The 20,372-nt window shown below is 33.7% G+C and overlaps 1 protein-coding gene across 9 annotated transcripts in view; it reads right to left on the bottom strand.

Annotated features, from left to right (window-relative positions):
* Nucleotides 1-20,372, bottom strand: part of sei (potassium voltage-gated channel seizure) — a 151,575-nt gene that overhangs the window by 28,301 nt on the left and 102,902 nt on the right. For 8 of the 9 annotated variants that reach the window (XM_018512485.1, XM_018512486.1, XM_018512491.1 and 5 more), the window contains exon 1: nucleotides 9,110-10,512. The exons of the other annotated variant lie outside the window; for it this stretch is intronic. In XM_018512485.1, coding sequence (XP_018367987.1) covers nucleotides 9,110-9,373 — 264 coding nt within the window. In that variant the 5' untranslated portion in view covers nucleotides 9,374-10,512. Of the gene's footprint in view, nucleotides 1-9,109; nucleotides 10,513-20,372 lie in introns of those variants that run through there. 9 annotated transcript variants of the gene reach the window in all.

Here is a 20,372-nt window from a genome sequence, read left to right as displayed (position 1 = left end):
GGTTGTAGTGTACTTGCAGTTGATAGCAAATACTAGAGCCAAACTGGATGTTACCTTCAAAGAATTCTTTACGCATCTGGTTTGTATCTCGAAAAAGAAAACATGCGGGACCACAAACTTCCATCAGTTTCTCTCTGTTCTCGATACAATGGTTGTTTACTTAGTAATCTTCCACAAAATGAAAGATTTAGAAAGAAATTTATTATTTCCGTATCAGATTTAACATCTGTTCGACTTTCAAAAAGTCGACTTTACATATCCTTGTTAATATTAACGACTTGAAAAATTCTATATTAAATCGAGTATAAAAATCTTTATGCGCATTTCTAAACGCAAAGTACGATCGTATTTCCTGTTTAAACAACATCTGTCGAACGCTGGAAAGCTTCGTAAACTTCTTCACGAAAACGAGGACAAAGAGGAAGTTTTATGTCGTCTTTATGGGAGGTCCGATCGATTTGCCAAAGCGAGTCTGTGTATTTGTGTGTTTCCGTGATTCTACTTTCATACAAAAGGTCTCACTCTCGATCCAAATAGTATTTAAGTCGAGGCTTTCGAGGTATAGTAGAACTGAAGAAGCATTGAACGTGTATGTTTAAAGAGCCGTCTTCTTATTTGAAAATTTAACACCTAGCTCGCTACATCGGTCATAAACATTCTCATTAAATTATTCAGTAGAACTATTGTTTTGAGTAGCACTTTTACGCTCAATTTACATTATTATTTCTAATTTCCAAATGTCTTTAGATAGCAAGCAGTGAGATTTGCTCAATCTCTCGTAATTTTATGTGAATAGAAAGATTGCTTTTAACTTAAATTGATCAATTCAAGATGGCAGGAGAGTTTAAACCGTTTTCAATTTTTTTGTTTATTTATATACATCAAACGAAGATTCTTCGGAGATTTCTATGTAATCCTGAAAAATCTCCTGGGATAAGAGTTTTTCGATACTTCGAAGTACCAACGATAATATTTGCGACTGTATGGTGTTAAAATAAAATCGTGAATGTTGACTGATTCCAATCGGATAGCCTTAGGCGTCTTTGGGAACGTCAAGTAAATTTCAGCAAATTTCATAAAGTTTCCTCTAATTACATTTTGAATGTTAGCTCTGCTCTCGCAGAAGGATCGACATTTTGAGTGTTAGTTCTGCTCTCGCAGAAGGATCGACTTAAAGTAAGCGACCGGTGATGTTCATCAAAATAGACTTACAATTAGAAGGAACCTGCGAGTTTTCGCGAAAATTCCAGTCCATTAATTTCCAACAAATCTCACAAGAGATTACAACTGTATTGAATTCCCTCACACGATATAAAATATTTTACTTTTCAATTGAAATCTTTAAGATCGAGAAAAAGTCCGGCTTTTAGTCAATTCAATTAAAAAGGACATTTTTGAGAAATATCATAAAATCCTCCTCAACACTATTCCTCAGCTGAACAATCATTTCGTTTCCCTTAGAAAAATCGAATTACGCGGTAATAACGGCAATTGTCGCTGCTATTATATTTTGCGTGTCGTGCAGGAAGATATGCTCGTTCCAGTCAAGTAACTTTCGGGGACGCCGAACGAATTCCAGCGGACTTCGCGAAGTGATCTAATTTCGGCCGACTCTCCGCGTTCTCACCACGATTCCGCGGCCGCACGCTCGCGTACACGCGGCAAAACTAAGCGCTCGAGACGGAGAGATCTGTTTCAGCCAGCCAGCGCAACGATGTCGAAGAGTGCTTTCAGAAAACATTCGCTTCTGGCCCGTCTGAATTCGCCGGTCTGACTTCATGGCTTGATAAATGCGGGAAGCCAAAGTTTGGATACACAGGGGTACTAAAAATGAATCATAAAAATCCGAAACGAAGCTAAAATTTAGAAAGCAGATATGTTAAAAAATACAATTAAAATTTGCGATACTCAACTAGTCAAAAAAATGCACACTTAAAGTGTTCAACAATGTGTTATGTAGTAAAAAACATTTTATATTAAACCGGTTCTTAAAATTATTATGCTAAATTTTTACACTCAAATGTTAATTAAAAATAATGTGATTATGTTATTTGAATATTTTATGTTAAATTGAATTAAGCACAGAGTATTTTATAATTGATATTGAATATTTTTTAGTATTAAAATAACACAATTCTACACAATAAAAAATTTTGTGTTAAATTTTACACATTTCACATGTTCCAAACAGTCCACCCAAATTTTTATGTTAATTTAACATAAGATAAATATGTTAGAAAGTAACACAAATATTATTTAAAAAATTACACAAGAAGCGTAATACTTTGACAAATAAACAACTTAAAAACAAATTTTATGTTAAATTGACACATTTATAATGTTAAATTTAGCTGAAATTAGATGCTATTTTTACATTTGCAGCCTCAACTATCTGTGATATTTAACATATGCAGTTATAATGTTATTATATACAATTATAATGTTATAATTATTAACTTCATCAAACACAAGCTATCGCTCTTCTTCAATAAACAAAAATTAATTTATTCGTTAATGGATTATGCTTCCACATTTATATTAGACATAAATTGACAACGACAACTAATAACGCAAAATGAAGTAGAAATAGTACAAATAAAACAGATTTGGTACTCAATAATTTAGAATATTGACTACGAGAAGGATGATCAATCATAATCTATAAAATTGATAAATTAATCTCGAATTCAACAAGACTTGCACATGTTCCAGTTTCTAATTAATTCGAATGCAATATTTTAACATAAATTACTGTGCTTGCTGTGTTTCAACATAAATTATTTGTTAATAATATGAATAAGATATTTGATTAAAAAAAAATTCGATAGTATAAAGTATTTGTCGCTGAATGAAGAATCCGAAAGAAGATCTTTCTTCGTGTTGAAAAAGAAAGAACATTCCTGCGCGAGTTTGTGCTCCTGGATATTACAACCGTGACGAAGATACAATATAAGATCGCGAACAGCTTCGCCCCAGTAATCGGGCGTAATAACGCGAATCGTAAAAATCAAAAATAGGATAGGATAAATAAAAGTATCAAGGCGCATTCATTGATATTCGCCATGGCCGATTCCAACCAAACAATATGAAAATTTTCTTCATATATAGCTTACAATTAGCTTGAATTTTCTTTCTTTATAATTACTCGTCTTCCCTCGAGATTTAAGTAGCAAGAAATTTGCATTTAGATCAATTTACAATTTCGGAACTCAATTAAAAATAATAAATACGATAAACAGAATGAAAAGCGACATGTATCTTAATTATGACGCTGTCAAGATTAGAAATCAACAAGACAATCACATCGATTTTATGCCATATGCCAACAATAATTCTATTACGCATCGTAAGTTAATACGGCCCGAAGTGAAATTTCCACTTCAATTCGTTTTGTATGATTATATGACATTGATTTAATATCCATCGACCATGTGCTAAGTGCACTCGGAAAGGTCGTGTTAAGTGATGGCGACTGACATTTTATGAGCATGTCCGATGAACCATTTTAACCGCGCGGCGATACGGCTGAGAAGAAGCATGTACTGCCTTGTTGTACAGTATTAAAAACACGCGATGCTATAACGACGAAGGACAGAAAAGGTGTGCATCATTTTTAATAAATGTTTGCAATCGAGATTGTAATCAAGATCACCTGCATGGCGACAATGGAACATTTTACTTCACTTCCCATTATTAATCCACTTATTAATTCACTAATCTGCCGGTTTCATTTCTCGCAAAATTAGCGTAATTAGCGTAATAAACGATGCAAAAACCTCTCATTATTATTAAAGCGATAGTATAATATATCATCTCCATTATTCAGAATTATGATCGTAAATTGCATTCTCATCATAAATCCTCCCAATTAAAAATTTTAATACTTTCCTTTGTATCAATCTCAGTTTGAGAGATTATAGAAATCTTATGAAAAGATTTTAATTATTTGTAAAAGTAACCGATGCTTACTTTTACTGACAATAAGAGATATACTTTAATGTGAAACTATCAAAATTAGTAAAAAGAATATAAGCTGCTCACACTCGACAAAAATTTTTTTACTTTACTTATTACTTAAATTATAATTAAATTTTCTAATTTAAATTAATTTCTTCATAAATTATTCAAATATTTTTCACATAATTTAAGTTTATATTTTTAGTAACAATTTTTAGCAATTTTTTCTAATGATTTTAGTTTAGTACATTGTAGTTATTTCCTCAAAGCGATATTATACATTCATCGTAAAACGTAATTATTGAAAGTAACCAAACAGGCATCAAGAATGTGTTTTCAGCATCTGAACTATAAATCAAATCAGTGTGTGCGGTTTTATTGACGAAAGCATCGGTTTAGGAGATTCGTATTATATTTATCTATAGTCCTTTAGTTTTTGAGCGAATTTCTAAATACCGTTTTTGCGCTATAATTGAAAATGTACTGTCGCTCTTTATCTAGAACAAGGAATTCTAATTTTAAAAGTATGTGTGTATTACTTTTACAGATTTAAAAATCCTTCTTCAGAATTAAAGTCAATAATACAGTCCAGATGATTTCATATGAAAAACAAAAACCGATTGGATTACAGTTTTGGTTTTATTATCGATTTCTGGCGCCGACTCGTAACAATAGATGTTCTGTATAAAAGTTTTATATATCTCCGATATATCTTCAGTTCTACAAAGTGCCTTATTTTTATACATATTATATCACAATTTAATGTAACGTTCAATATTCTTTGTTAATATTTCGTTGTTACATTGAAGATGACTTAAATCGTGGCCGAAACGGCTGCAATTGTCAATTATTGTTAATAATATGTATAAATTTTATATATTATTAATATTATTATCCAGTGTCGGCTTACAATGGCTTATACTTTTGACTTATGATTTAAAAGTTTTATACTTTTTCATATAACATAAACAAATTTTGTACGGACTAGGTCTGCTAGGGATTACATGAAAGAATAATATTATAGTTTTAGAAATGAGCTTAAGAGCTTTAGTACAAGAGAAAAAATTGCATAAAAATTTTGTTGTCATGTGTGCGTACAACATTAATGTACAACATTAATGATTTGTTGATGTTTCGTAAATTATACACATGTGTTGTAAATCGTTTGTGTATAAGATAAAACAGCGAATTGGAGTTCAGTATTTAATTTAGAATCCTCTTAATATAACTGTCCAGTAACTGCTTAACAAATGTAGAAATTTCTATCAAATTTATATAATATTTTATATGGGTTTACCTAACTATGCTATAATTAATGAGACCTTATTCTAATGGTTGCCTAAATTTTAATTATTAAAACTTTGATCGGAGTGCATTATAATGAATTTCATTCAATTTACGTACATTGAGATCATAACTGTAATGAATTTGAAATATTCTTTTTATATCTATATTTTATATTTCTAATAGCGAATATGGTTCAGTGCATATTAAAGCCGTTGTACACTGATTTAATCTATGTAAAAGTAAAATGCAAATATTTCGAATTATAAAATACAGATTTTACTTGAAAGCACAATGAAATGCATTGAAGATTTCATGGTTTAATTAGTTTTTATATTTATATTGAACATATATTTTTACGTGCATTTGTGTACTACAGCTTTAATGTGCATCAGTGCGCACAGAGCGCATTCAATCGAATTTGTCATAAGTATAGTCTAAAATACAATCTTGGTCATGAGTATGAAGCACTCCCATAGATTGACGTTTTATATCTAACAGAAGTAAATTAAAAAACATTTTTATTAAAAAATAAAATTAATTTTTATAAAAATTTTAATATTTTGTTAGTTTTATTTTGACTTTTTACTGTTTTTTTTCCAAGAAAATGAAATAAATGAAGAATACTTTATATTTCTGACAAAGTCACGCATGCATGCATGCAGGCACGCACGCACGCACGCACGCACACGCACACACATATATACATATATATCTCTTTGAAATATTATTCTTTTTTTTATTTTCATTCACTTCCCTACGCATGTCATCTTTCTTTGTTCGCGAAGAGACAGTTACGTATCGATCTGATAACGGCCGCACAGTTGCGCGCGACATGAAACATTATCAGATGCTTTTATTACAGTTCCGTATTCGTATTTTCAGGAAACGAGAATTTAATTTATTATTTTTCCATATAATTTATGTTTAATTTATAATTTATCTTTAATTTATTAATTTTAATATAATTCATCTTTAATTAGTGTCATTTATCGCATAAAGTCTTGTACAGTAGTTAGTAGCAGCAATTAATTGTACATTACTCTCGCAAGAATTTTCATACTTTGAAAAGTATATCCGATTAGTTAACAGTTTTAGGAAGTAACGCGTTACTTGTAACACCGTTGCTTTATTGGTCGTTACCATGTTACAATAACGATTTGGTAATTGTGAATTTTTTATGACGGTAATGGTAATGAGATTTAGAAAAGTCTATTGTTACTTGTAACGAGTATAGTTGAAAAGGTTATTCGTTACTGAAAAAAATAACTCTTAATTTGTAACGCGTTACTTTTTACTTGTAACGAGTATCGTTATATAATTATATATTATTCGTTACTTATTATTTTTTTTAGTAAGTAATGGCGCAATGGCAAATTATTTTTCAAAATTACTTTTTTGATTTTAGCACAACCTTAGCGTTTAGTTAGTTAGCGTTACCATCATAAAAAATTATAACATCGTCATCAAATTGTTTACTTTAAAAAATAACGACAAAGTAACTGAAAAGTAACGTTTTTGAACCCTGTTAATTAATATTATCTTATGTCAGCAAAAAGGGTTATTGATACTTCGGTTATCAAGTCTAACTCAGTGAGAAATGATAGTGGAATCGACATCGAATCGAAATCATCAAATCAATGTTGAATCGATTTTATTGTCATTTCTCACTGGGAATTGCAGGAATGCATTAATTGTCGTGTCACGTAATGAGTCATAAAGGCGCATTCGCTCAATAACTTTCCAAAGGATCCTTCTAACAAATTACATCTCCTAAGTTTGACTTTTATTTGTAAAACTTTGATAATGCGCTAGCATGAAGCTATAATTTAGCATAACATAATTGTTAAAGGCAATTACCGTGCAATTTACAATGGAAACAAGTTAGTCTTGTAAAATTATAACGTGCGCCATTCAATGTATTACTAGAAATAAAATTTTGCACTACAATTTTATAGTGATAAGGAAGAAGGACCCACAATAAAACAAACAACAATTAAAATATGAAAATCAAGCCAATTCGCTCCATTACATTGCAACTCCATATCAACAAGAATCTTCGTCAAACCCGTATCAGACTAGAAATTGAGATTGAAATTGGATTGGAATTTGACCAATATGAAAGCAAAGTTCACTAAATTTGATATTGGTTTTTTTTCTTCTGATTGATTAAACTCCAACTCAATCTAAATCTCTATATGGACATTATTATTATACATTATTATTATTATTTTACTACATTATTAATATAATTGTATTTGGGGTATTTAATTGTGAGTTTATAGGAGGGAGATGATCGATGTTTTTCAACGAGGCAGTAGCCTACCAGAATATACCGTGTATACATATGTAGTATAGTCTGAAAATAGCAGTAAGGCGTCTACCACTGAAGGATAGGTGGTAGACGCATGGTAATGCGATGTTTATCCTCTTCACCATAACTAGTAACCGTTGTATAAAGTCGTCAATGGTGTTTTCATTGAAAACAATGCGTCTCCCCTGATGAAAATGGTATTGGCCGAGTTAATCAAGGGAACTCAACAGGGAAACCGTCAGGGTTTACCAAATGACCGATTCAAGAGAACTGGTTACAAATATACATCTTCAATTTCCTGCTCGGCATTCTGTCTTCTCTGTCGCATTTTCATGCCGCGACTTCTTTAAAATTAAACTCTACTATTCTTCTATTATAAAGATAATAAGTCCGCCATCTCTTATTTTATTAAGCAGAATAAAATATTCTTTTAATAATAAAATATTTCTATTGATAATGCAGAGAAGATATTAATCGAGAAATATGTTATACGGAAGAGGATATAGATATTAATAATTTATCAAGTACAATAAGGGATAGTCAGGTGACTACGTAGAAAAGTTCTGTCCATCTATGGATCGATTCACGTTTAATGATTAATGAATCTATCAGTCCATCAGTGGTTCTCCGATACATTTTTTAAACGATTACATTTTCATGCCAAAACTCATACGATAATAATTTTCTTCACCAGATTGATAATAATTATGTAATCAGTCACCTAGAATAAAACCCGCATGTAGGAACTGATGAACTATTTGAACAAGGTATGTATTATTTTTATCTACATCAATAAGACACACGACTAGCGACTAGAATCGCGGTTGAAATCTCCCGTCACGTTAGAGCCGCATGTAGGTGTGTATTGCGATCAATGTGTTACCGAAAATAACTCGTATCCATTTTAAAGTATTAACGCTGTAAGGGTCGCACACAAATGTCAGACGCTTTGGATATTATACGAATATTCTCAGTATCTCGTTTTATACTGATATTTTTGCGGTAATTTCAAATATAAGAAATTACAAATTGTATGTATGAATTATTAGTATTTCAATAATTTAATACTGTGTCGTAATGTTGATTAATCTATGATAATAGATCCGTTTTCATAGAATGGAATACGTATTGAACGATTCATGAATCAGTTGTGAATCACTTACTCATATGCGAAGACCGATTCAACAAGATAATGATTAATTTATTGAGCTGTTTTAATTGTTATAGCTACACTAAGAAAATTTTTGGTACTTGTAACTATAATTGCACGATAAAATATGATTAGAAGCTTTATTTTTATAATTTATTGCTATAATGTAATTATATATACATACAATTATATTTATAGTTCTATATATCAAAGAATGTATGAGGTTACATTCGAAAATGACTATAAACATAATTATATAATAGAACTGTAAATATAACTATTATACTTACATCATAGCAGTAATAATTATAAAAAAAAACTCAGAGTTCTGAATCACAATTATTTTACCATGCCATTATGGTTACAAATATCAAGTACTATTCTCTCAGTATGCCATAAAATACCTCTTTTCTAAGAGCATCCTTCAATGGCTGTTGTTGCGGACCCCCGTTCTCTAGCAATAGGCTCTTGACACTGCCACCTTTGTCCTTGACGCTGCTCCATCTTTGTCGCGGTACGTCCGTCACCCTCTCGCTACGATCGCTTTCCCGTAGCGAGCCACCTTTAACTCGCAGGGCACTGAGAACCGCCGTCGTGGGTGCAACCGGGACCTCGAATTGCCCCAAGAGATGTTCTGACATCGCTCCCGGTGATTTTATGCAGGTCATCGTCGTTGGGGTGAGCGTGTTTGCCGAGGAAACCGACTTGACGAGTAGATCCTTGCCCTCCTTCTTCCAAGATGAAAGTTTTCTGCCAAGAGACAAGGTGTTCGGTGCTGAGGTTGGTTTCTGAGACGAGTTGGGAAGGTCGTCGGGGAAAGTATCCGTCTCGTTGATCACGTGGACGTTTTCGTTGATCACGTGGACGTTATGATGTCTCGTCAGGGTTGTCGCCGGCGTTGTGGGTGAGGAATCCTCGTTCAAGTCCAGAAGTCGATTTTCCGCAGTCCTAGGATAATAATCCTTGACTACGGAGGATCCGGTGGCAGTTACAACTCTCCGTCTAGCGCCAAACTTGGGTATCCTGTTGCGACAAACGCTCGACGTCGCTCTAATGTTCTCGATCAAGGCGTCTCTCTCCTCGGACGACAGCTCGCTTTCCTCTTGAAGATCCGAGGAGGTACTACCGCTGATCTTGATGGCAAAGCGTCCACTGGTACTAGCTGAAGTACCAGCCTCTTTGCGGCACTTGTTGCCAGTGATATTTTCGCGCGGCTGACCGTGCAGCAGGCTCTGCAGGTCGCGCTCGTATGACGACGAACTGATCGTCGACGTGGTTCCACCGCCGCCGATCTCCGTGGATACTAGTCGCCGCGCCGTGCCGTTCGTCGATGTGGACCTCGGCAAGAAGTACCGCTTTCTGCGCGAGTGACTTCCGACTTCCGATCGCGCACAGGCCCCGTCGTTCCCCAGTGACAATTCAAACCCACAACGAGCGTTCTCCTTGAGCTTTGATTCTTCGCAACGAGAGTGTCCTCGATCCTTCCTCTTTCTCCCTGCAGTGTCGTTGAGTTTTTCGCGACTGGATCGAGGACCCTCGTCAGAAATGCTGGATTCCGCGATGCTCGAGTCCTGCCGTTTTGCCTCAATCGGTGGGATCTGCTTCCTCCTTATCACCACTGGTGGCGGTCGAGTAGCCACGTTGATAACCGTTGGTGGATCAATCGATTGATCCTTCACTGAACGCAACGCTATGCGTTCGTCCCGCAGCTGGGACGAACCCGGGGCCTGCGACTTCGACAGTTTTTCCTTGAATAGTTGAATCTTGGCGAAGTGATTATTACGATATCGCTGTGTCAATCGCTTTCGCGTTATTTATTTACGTGGCACGATTCCCGAACACCGTATTTCGACCAAGTCTTGAAGATCAAATTTCGTTATTCGTCCACGATATAAGTAAGGCAATTAAATTTAATCGAAGTAATCGTTATCGGTATCGTATTCTGTTATTTGGTATTTTCTCGTAATATAAAAAGACAAGACAATGCGAAAAAGAGCATTGATTAAAAGTTCGACGCTTTGAAAGACTGTTGGGTTAATATATTCCGTTACGTTTCTCGTTTGTGCCTTTTTTGCTTTATGTTTCCTCTTTATGCTTCAAGTAAAAACCAAATTTGTCGAACGATGAAGCAGACTTTCTTTTGTGCTTATTAACAGTAAAAGTTGTGCATTGTTATTATACGTATATAGGGACGTGTGCGCATCAAAATTACTTCATCGACTCGTTGCGAATTCTGTACTTGTAAATGAACTGTGTATCAGTAAATAAATTAATATCAATAATTCTTGTTAGTTTCTCGTGGTCTGTAACATGGAAACAAAATTTCTTAAATATCGCAATCCACGTCCTCTCTTGCAATAAACAATCCCTCTGTGTTGCGGTGCCTCTCTTATTTAATTAAAAAATTGTTTTTTTCTTCTCAAAACATCGATATAAAATATAAAAGGATGATTGTGTGCGCATATATGTGTATAATCGACTTAAACTTAACTTTCTCCGTCGGCGCGTAGAAATCGCGACACGGTAAACTTCGTTAATAATTAATTAGCAATAAGTAATGGATGGAACGTGACGACAGTCTCAGTACGGAAAAGATAACTTTCTGAATATCAGTCTGAATTGTCCTTCTCTTCCTCTTCTTCTTCTTCTTCTCCTTCACATTTGTTTAAGTCCAAAGCGAAAATATTATTCAGCAAAATTGAGGTCACAAAGGAATGTAAAGGGGTTCTTCTCGTGTTTAGTACTTTGATACTTCTGCGTTTTGAACAGTGGAACGTAACAAATATTCAGCGTATCTTAACAAGACGCAATGCAATAAATAATTGGAAATTCGGCGCAGGTACAAATGTTCGGTGTAAGCCCTCTAGACGACGAGACACAAGAATTTTACGAAAATGGTCCACTTTCGTCGATGAATTTGGCACGGGCTAATACTGGGGAGTCCTCCACGGACGCGCCAGGTGACGTTTCACGGCGATGACGTTCCAATTTCCTGTCACGAAGACGTACGACACCTCGTGAATTTTCTTAATGATCAGCCAAACAGAAAAGCTCTCGGCGAATCAAGTCGATTGTCCAGCGTGATAGATTCTCCCGATCTCTAAAGTCTGCTTTCCTCCGAGATATGTGTAAATCGTGGATTCGGACTATTTCGTCCTGAACGAGATCATATGTGTTTTCTTTCAATTTAACTGCGAGATTTATCGATGAAAAGATGAATAGACTTATGGTAGACTGACTTTTCAGATTGATCACAACACGGCAGGATAAACTGTCAGCGTGGTTTTCACGCGTGTTCTTATAAAACTTTAAATAAAACAGTTTCCTTAATTTTGGTGTGAGTCCAAAGCTCGATAACTATCACTTGCATTTCGTTGGATTACGCGAAGACTTTATTTCTTTCTTAAACTTGTGCACATCTGTTGCGCTATAGCTTTTCTCACAGGTTGTAATCGTTTAGGTTCGCTCGACTGATCGACAGGACGGAGTGCCTACGGTCAACTACCGACGAGTCCATACTCTATAGGCGTGCTACAGCTGGTAGCAACCAGTAAGATCGAAGACAATGTCTCTGACCGTAAACACACTTTCAGGAGAAGGTATATGCGCCCGCGATGTCCAATCGTCACCAGGGATGTATCGCACGTGAAACATATCTATCTGAACAGTCCGATTTGACTCACAGCCATGCAGCGACGATCCCGGTTGGCGCACCAATTTTCAGCGTACGTAGCACATGATGCTAGTTCCACGAGCACCGTCGATTGCAGCTCATCATCCCAGCGACGTGGTGCGAGTCGACTCCCGTACGAGCGCACTGCGGCCGAGCGACTAACACGAGAGGGACGTTCGAGCGGAGGCGCGTTGCGCGCTTCGCAGGATCGCGATCGTTGTTACAGCCGACATTTCAATTTCTCGTTTCCGGGGGAGGGAGAGACAAAGACAAAGAGAGAGGGAGAGAAAGGGTAAGAGCCAGAGATAGATAGAGAGAGTGAGAACGCAATGACCTTCCGCCCTCAGTTAACTCTTCCGCGCGAGTGGCACCGTCTCTTCTTTGTCTCACACCCTTCGTCGTGTCAATACCGAAGGTAAAGAAGTCAACCTCTTCTACGTCCTCAGCGTTACGTCGCGTCACGTTAGCTTCGTTTTCGATATGCGCGCCGCGCTCGCTTCGTTGTCATCACCGTCCTCGCCGCCGTCGTCGCTGCCGCCGCCGTTGACGACGACCCACCTGTACTCCGGTTATTGATTGGCAGTCCGAGTCTCGCTCGCGCGCGCAATGCGCGTCTCTACGCAGGCTCGGGTACGTGAGGATCACCCCCGTTCGAGAGAAGAATGCGCGGCGCCGAGCGGCGCAATGCGAGAGGCGTAGCAGTGCGGGACGCCACGGCCAGCTGGTCGACGTTACGCGGACCATTGTCGAGCACGGTGCATTATGAGACTACAGAATGCTTTCTTGCCAGATAGGGTTGTTCAAATGTCAGTAGATTCATGGAAAGGGTCACATAGATAACATGTTCTGATTATTGCTTTTGTCTCTCTTGCCAAGATATCGAAATGGAAAGGAGAAAAAAGCATTTAGCATGTATTATGTTACATAAAAAAATTTTTCTGCATGCTTGCCATAATACATATAAATTTAAGATTCGTGTCGGTAAATAAGAAATTACATGTTGGTTTATGTTATGTGTGAATTCTTTCATAATTTATATAAACTACGCGTCGCACGCTTCGCTCGCACATTTCATGTATATATGAATTTCTCTTTTATTTAATAAATTGGTTATAATATTAATAATATAAAAATTACGATTGACACATTAATTTTATAAACAGGTTTAAATATAATATGTATATTTGAATAAAACATAAAATATATAAAAAATGTAATTACAAAGAAATGCAAAAGATAATACCAGCAGTTCATAATATAAGAAAACAAGTATAAGAAAACAAGAAGAGGATACGATCTGTGATATTTGTATTTTTCTTGTCAGGGTGTATGTCGAAGCATGGTTTTGTGCGCCTTCTGCCGTCAAACGAGAGGATAGCGCGAAAAAATTCAAACTTTGAAAATAAGAGCCACCCTAGTGTTCATGTCATATGAAGAGGATATATTTTTATTAATGGGATATCAAGATATTACTCTTCGCAATTTGTAAGATAATTCAATATATACAAGCCAAATTGGATATACCACATTTGCTTATGTTTTCTTGCCGGAGGAGAGAAAATTATGCACCTTTTTTTCCGATTGTAAAATTCATTTTATCCTGTTGTGGATACGTTGGACTTTTGATGTCCCTCCTTCAAACATGCTATAAACAATGATATCTTCCATCAACCTGAACCTTTGAACGATCCATACATTGAACGGTCAGTGCTTCTTCTATGTAGCAAAAACAACTATATACGATAGTTTTATTTTCGTCAACTGTATAAAAAAGCGCGCAAAGCGAAAGAACGTGTGAAAAAATCCCCCCCCCCCCCCCCGTTCTCGTCACATACCTACTAGTTTTCACATTTTTGTTTATTTTTCGCCCTCCATCTTTCGTAAAGCGAGTATTTTTAACGCAGCCATATAATCGAATTTTTCATCGTAAAGGAGCTTTACATTTGATTTCATGTTATTACTTTTTTCTAACTATTATTATACTTTTTAAACTATTATTCTTATTGCTCAGTCACATTATTTTTGACGGCGCATGGTTTGATAATCATATTATCCCTTTTTACTGCCTCAGAAATCGACCGCGACTTAGATAAGGATCTACCCTCATGCATTTTCTCCCGATAAAAACTTAAGATAGGAACTTTGTAATTATATCATCATACATGCAATTCTTTAAATTGTCCACACAGATAGATGGAAGTTAATTAACTGGGAATAGTCATCTGGAGTATTTTTACACTCCAACGACGAAAAAATGTGAATTATTGTAAAATATTGTTTTGTGTATGGACATTATTTAACATATTCTTTCTTTTTAACAACTATTCTTTACGGATCTATAAATATGTAAATTCCATTGAAAACCCACAATAAAAAGCGTGACACACTAATTAAAATCTTTATTTTTTTAAATATTATCTTAATAAACTATATTTGATGTGTTTATTTAATGTTGTCATTTGGTTTCTATTTAGTTTTTCAGAAAATTGCCATTAAATCCAGATAATTTCAAATATATTAATAAATAGGAAAACGATCGTTAATATATAATATAATATAATATATTCTTAATAATAGTAATTTTAATTAAGATATAAAAAACATTTTAGTAATATAGCCATATGGGATCACGTTTAAGGAATTTTGGGTTCCAAAGTAAATTTTTTTTGTAAGTTTTATGCATTTTGAGGAGGTTGTATGGCAAATGCAATATGTTAAGAATTACTTGAAAAAATTACAGACTATTATAAATTGCATTTAATAATAATACAAAAAAAATAGAAACAATTGACCATCTGGATCAAAAGTTATTTAAATAAGTAATAATATTTTTTAAATTTGTACTCTAATATAAATATATGAAAATGTATTATAAAATAATGATAAAAATCTCAATTTTTTAATATAAATACTTTATGAATTCAACAATATTTATGTAAAGTTACCTTGAAATGTAGACATTAATTGTTTAGTAAATAAATAAAATTTATTATTTGTTATAAACTAATGGTGAATCTCAATAAAACTTTGAGTCATGTTTAGCACTTATATTTATATAAAAATATTTAGATTTTTCTTATTTTTTTTTTATTTTAACAATTTTTGCTTATAACAATAAAACTAATAACAAATAAAATAAATAATCTATAAAAATGTGTTGCTCAATAAAACCAGAATGTTATGAACACAACTTTCACATGTATGTAGTTTGTTTAAAGCGTAAATATTAATATATGTGTTTTATGCCCTTACAACCTCCTTAAATGTTTTTGTTGTTATACTTATCATTTTTTTCATTGTGCAATAGTTTTGTGTACACATTTAGCTTTAATATTTTAAAATATTTTAAATAAAAATTGTAAAACTAAAATAATCCTAACAATTCGCAGTATAATGTGGTAACATGTGGTTCATTGTTAAAAATAGCATGATTCATTGTGTAACACTCGTTGTACACAATGAACCATTTCCCGTTTTTTAAAATAATCGAAATTGTGACTTCAGGGATAACTTAAAAGTTATTATTTACAGTGTGTAGTCAACTAAATTCATAAACTGTATGCAAAAATTCAGGCCTTCAATTCAATAATTGAGAGAAATACGAGCCTCTGAAATTTACATGGTTCATTATTGGACCACGTATCCTATATTGTTCACTTCCGGGTTAAGATAACTACATATCCATCTAAGGTTGGTGATTTCTGCTAATTATAAATCTAACATTAAAAGCTGATAGTTCAAAATAAAAAACATTTCTGAACATCTCAATTGAAAATATGAAACATCTTTAATATTTATTAGATGCAATAAAGATTTAATTATCCATGTAACTACTTACAAACAGCAATGGGTCATATTAGATGCAGTTACTTCAGTTATTTTGATTAATTGTAAATTCAATTCAGTTGTAAAATCTAATTTAGTACTTGTTTCTTTTTAAACAAACGAAAATAGTTTGCTATTATCACTAATTCGTTATAAGATAATGATAACGTGATATTAAGTTGATAGCCATCAACATTTCTATTTTATCATTCCTTCATAACGAGGATATTACCAGGATTTTATTCTTATCTGATATGTCTAAAAGAGAAAATAACAATCTGTTTTGTCAAATATGATATAAATAAATAAATCCTCTTTTCAAAGGAACTCGTACTTTTTTCCAGTGAACTAACGAGAGATTTAGTATATTCTTAAAAGAAGTTATTACTGATTCTTTTATTATCTCTCCGGCTTGCTGGGCGGATATAAGGTTCATGAAGATAAGTTTAATCCTCGGCGTCCTCATTTTCCCGAAACACCCAACAGGCGATATTTTCTGCTGGTTGATCAGTATAAAGTCATAATATAAAAAACTTTAGTCGCTCTTTCTGTATACGCGAAAGGCGGGTGAAGGAGGATTTATCGCTTGTGACGACGCAAGAATTAATTAAAAAAAAAATTAAGATAAAGAGCTCTTGCGTCGACGCGCATCATTGATCATAGTGTGCGACTATTTCTTTTGAAACATCTCTAAATCATTTCACCTCGATTTGGATTACTACAGATAGTTCATCGGTCAATCCGTGCCGCTGGAAAGCGCTCTGGAGTCATCGATAAAGCCAACCTAGTTCGTTCATTGCGAACTCGGGACTCGGGGAAAAAACGAAGGACGCGATTCTTGATCACTCTTTGTTTGTCTCGCGTAGCTTGCAAAGCATTCAAGAACTTTGATTGCTCTTAAATTACAGAAATTAAATTATAGCCAGTTCTTACTACAAGCGCGTCTTTTCTCCCTCTTGAAAAGTTTTGTCGTTTTCTAAATTCTGCAAAACTCGCAGTACATATGTTTGCTATGTGTTTCAGATTCAAAATTGGCGAACAAATAGTAATGCAAATTAGTCGTAATTTAGAAATTAAATTTTCCATTTCATTAAAACAATACATATCAAACTTTGAGTAGTTTAGATATACATTGAAAGATAATTATGCTTAAACGTTCCACTTTTATAATTATTATTGTTACAATGTTAGTAACAATAATTATATTCATATAGTTCTATATAGACACTAAAAAATATATAATTATTTCCGAAAACCATTATAATCTTATTCTTTTTATTAATATAAAACTATAAATATAATTCTTATTATTAACATTATAGTAGTAATAAGAGCAGTAATGAGTTATTACTAATAATTATAAAAATGGTGTTTCATAAATTATTTTACTATGCAATTATAGTTACAATTTGAATTATTTTTAATCATTTATATAGATCGTATCGTCATTGCGTGTTTTAAATAAAATAATGGAATTAGACAGTTTAACTAAAAAAATATATTAAATTTAATTCAAATTTATAGTTTAGAATTTACTATACTAACAGAAAAGTGTTTGGTATTTATAATTATATAATTGCATGGTAAAATAATTATGACTAGAAATTTCATTTTTATGATTATTATTACTATAACGTTATTAGTAATAATAATATACACACACACAGTTCTTTCAAACATGAAAAAATTATATTATAAATCATGATAATTTTAAATATTAACAATAATAAAATTGAAAATAAGACCGTTTACGTTAGAAACATTACTTTAAATACGAAGCGCCACTACGGTCTGAATGTTAAGATGTTGAACTTTTATATATATTCATTTAAATGAATTAATTTCAGAAATTATAATTGCGTGTTGATATAGTTATCGGACTTTCAACGCAATCAATCTGAAATATTAATAATCCCCTCCCCAAATTTAATATAAAAAACTGTAATAAACTTATATATTCAAAGGATTCGATTCTCATTGCTTCTTTGATATCTAATGGTGCTTTTCTCTCAGTATAAATATTTCGCAACCGAAAATAATTATAATATAATTGTTATTACTATAAAAATAGTTGCAATTACTATAATTTAACTATAATTTATCAGCATTTTTGGGTCAATCCTATTTTTCTCTGTGTATAAACGGAGCAATACATTTAAAAAATAGAATCGTTGATAAATATTAAAAATAACAAATAACTGCGTACAAAGTTTTTATTGAGTTATCCAAAATAACAGCGCATAGTATATCTTATACATCATCTTTGGCATTGTCTAACTCATGCGGTTGTTTGTTTCAACCTACTTTGCAAAAAAGTTTTGCCGTCGTACATGGATTATTATTAGAAATCGGAGAATCAAGTAAGTACTTGCGATATATCCCTGCAACAAAAGCGATCCGAGTATGAAGCGATAAATGCGCAATTGTCCGTCGCGCAGCACGAATCAAAGAGTTATCGAACTCCGATAGTGAACGTTGCGGCGAGGTTGTCGACCCCGTACGCATCCCAATCCCACGTAACGCTCGCTCTTTACGTAAAGTAACGAATGGCTCACCTGTTCTGCTCGTTCCTGCGTGTTCTTTTCATCTTGCTCCTTGCTGAGATCTTCAACGAGGTCATGGAGCAGCCTGATATCCTGGGGGCTGGGGGAATCGACCCTACCAGCCCCCACGCTCATCGCACTATGGGGCGCCAGTTCACACGAGTCAACAGTCCCTTCCTCCTCCTCCTCCTCCTCCGCCTCCTCCTCGTTTCCTACCGCGCTTCTCTCGCTGTCGCTATCCCAACAACCCTTAACCAGGGTCCACTCCCAGTCAACGTCGGTCACCCTTCCGTCGTCATCGCTCATTTATAGCATTTAGGCGGTTTCGGGCGAAACTCGGACTCAGCGTCCTGCGAGAAAACCTGGTTCTTTACGAAGCTCTTGACCCTTACCCGACGTGGAAGAAACGCCGGACGACGGAAGGTTTAATTATTCAACACCTGTAGCTGGAGGACGCTTAAGTTCTTTAGTTATTTCGATAAATTAATCGGCACGCGAGACGTTTTTCTTGCTTTCTTTTAAAACACTTTTATCGATCAAGTCTTTTGCTCATTGGTGGCGTGGCAACACTCAGGGTAACTTAATTGTCGAATTAATTTACTATAGTGAAAAAATTAGTAATCCTGTTATTCTCAAGGTGTGATGATTCTCAACGCGATGTTCTTCGTTCTTCCTTGTAGCACGCAAAACGTAATGATTCTCAAGTATTTATTTTTAAAATAGACAATTATATATAACTCGAAATGAGTTTATTGTCGAATTAAGCAGTGTTCGCAATTTCACTATTCATAAGTGAAATATCAGAGAAGCGCATAAGTTCTCGCGCGCATCTTTATTTGTAACACTTTCATTCATCTGTTGGTACACGATATGTCTTTCCGTTTCTATTAAAAATTTATCATTAATTGTTATTAATTGAAAAATAAAAAAATTATCCCTTAAATAAGAAACTAGACAAGTTGATCTCATTATCAAGTCTTAAGTTTCCAAATTTTATTTACGAAAATAAAATGTGCTCTGAAAAATGAAATTTTCGTAATATAAAATTGTGCGTTTATTTGTTTTCTTCAAACTTTAAAGAATTATAGTTCTTCAATTCGACAACATATGTAAAGATTTCGTAGATATATGCGATTTAGATAAATATACTAACTGTGAGAGAAGTTTTTGACATTTTTTACTATAATTACATGTTACTATAATTAATGATAATAACATATATACATGCACAATTCTATTAACAAATATGTATAATTGGAACTGAAAATGACTTCAAATTATAGACTATAAAAACGTATAATTGTAATTACTATAATTTAACTATAATTTATAGCCCAATACTATATAGTCGTCCCAAAAATAATTATGGGTTATAGTTAAATTAAAATAATTGCAACTATTTTTTTTATCGTAATAAAATAACTATAGAATTCGCAGTCATTTCACCAAATATATATGTGTGTGTGTGTGTGTGTGTGTGTGTGTGTGTTACGATAGTCCTTACATATAGCTATTATTACTAACATTAATGTGTAATAATTATAACATAATTATAGCAAAAAATAAAAAATCTTTCTCTCAGTAATTATTTCTATCTCTCCAAAAATTTCTCAAAAATTTCTTGCC

This window comes from Trachymyrmex cornetzi, unplaced genomic scaffold (assembly GCF_001594075.2).
Source record: "Trachymyrmex cornetzi isolate Tcor2-1 unplaced genomic scaffold, Tcor1.1 scaffold412, whole genome shotgun sequence".
NCBI lineage: Eukaryota > Metazoa > Arthropoda > Insecta > Hymenoptera > Formicidae > Trachymyrmex > Trachymyrmex cornetzi.
The sequence above is the reverse complement of the archived record's forward strand: the minus strand, read 5'-3'. Positions and strand labels throughout refer to the sequence as shown.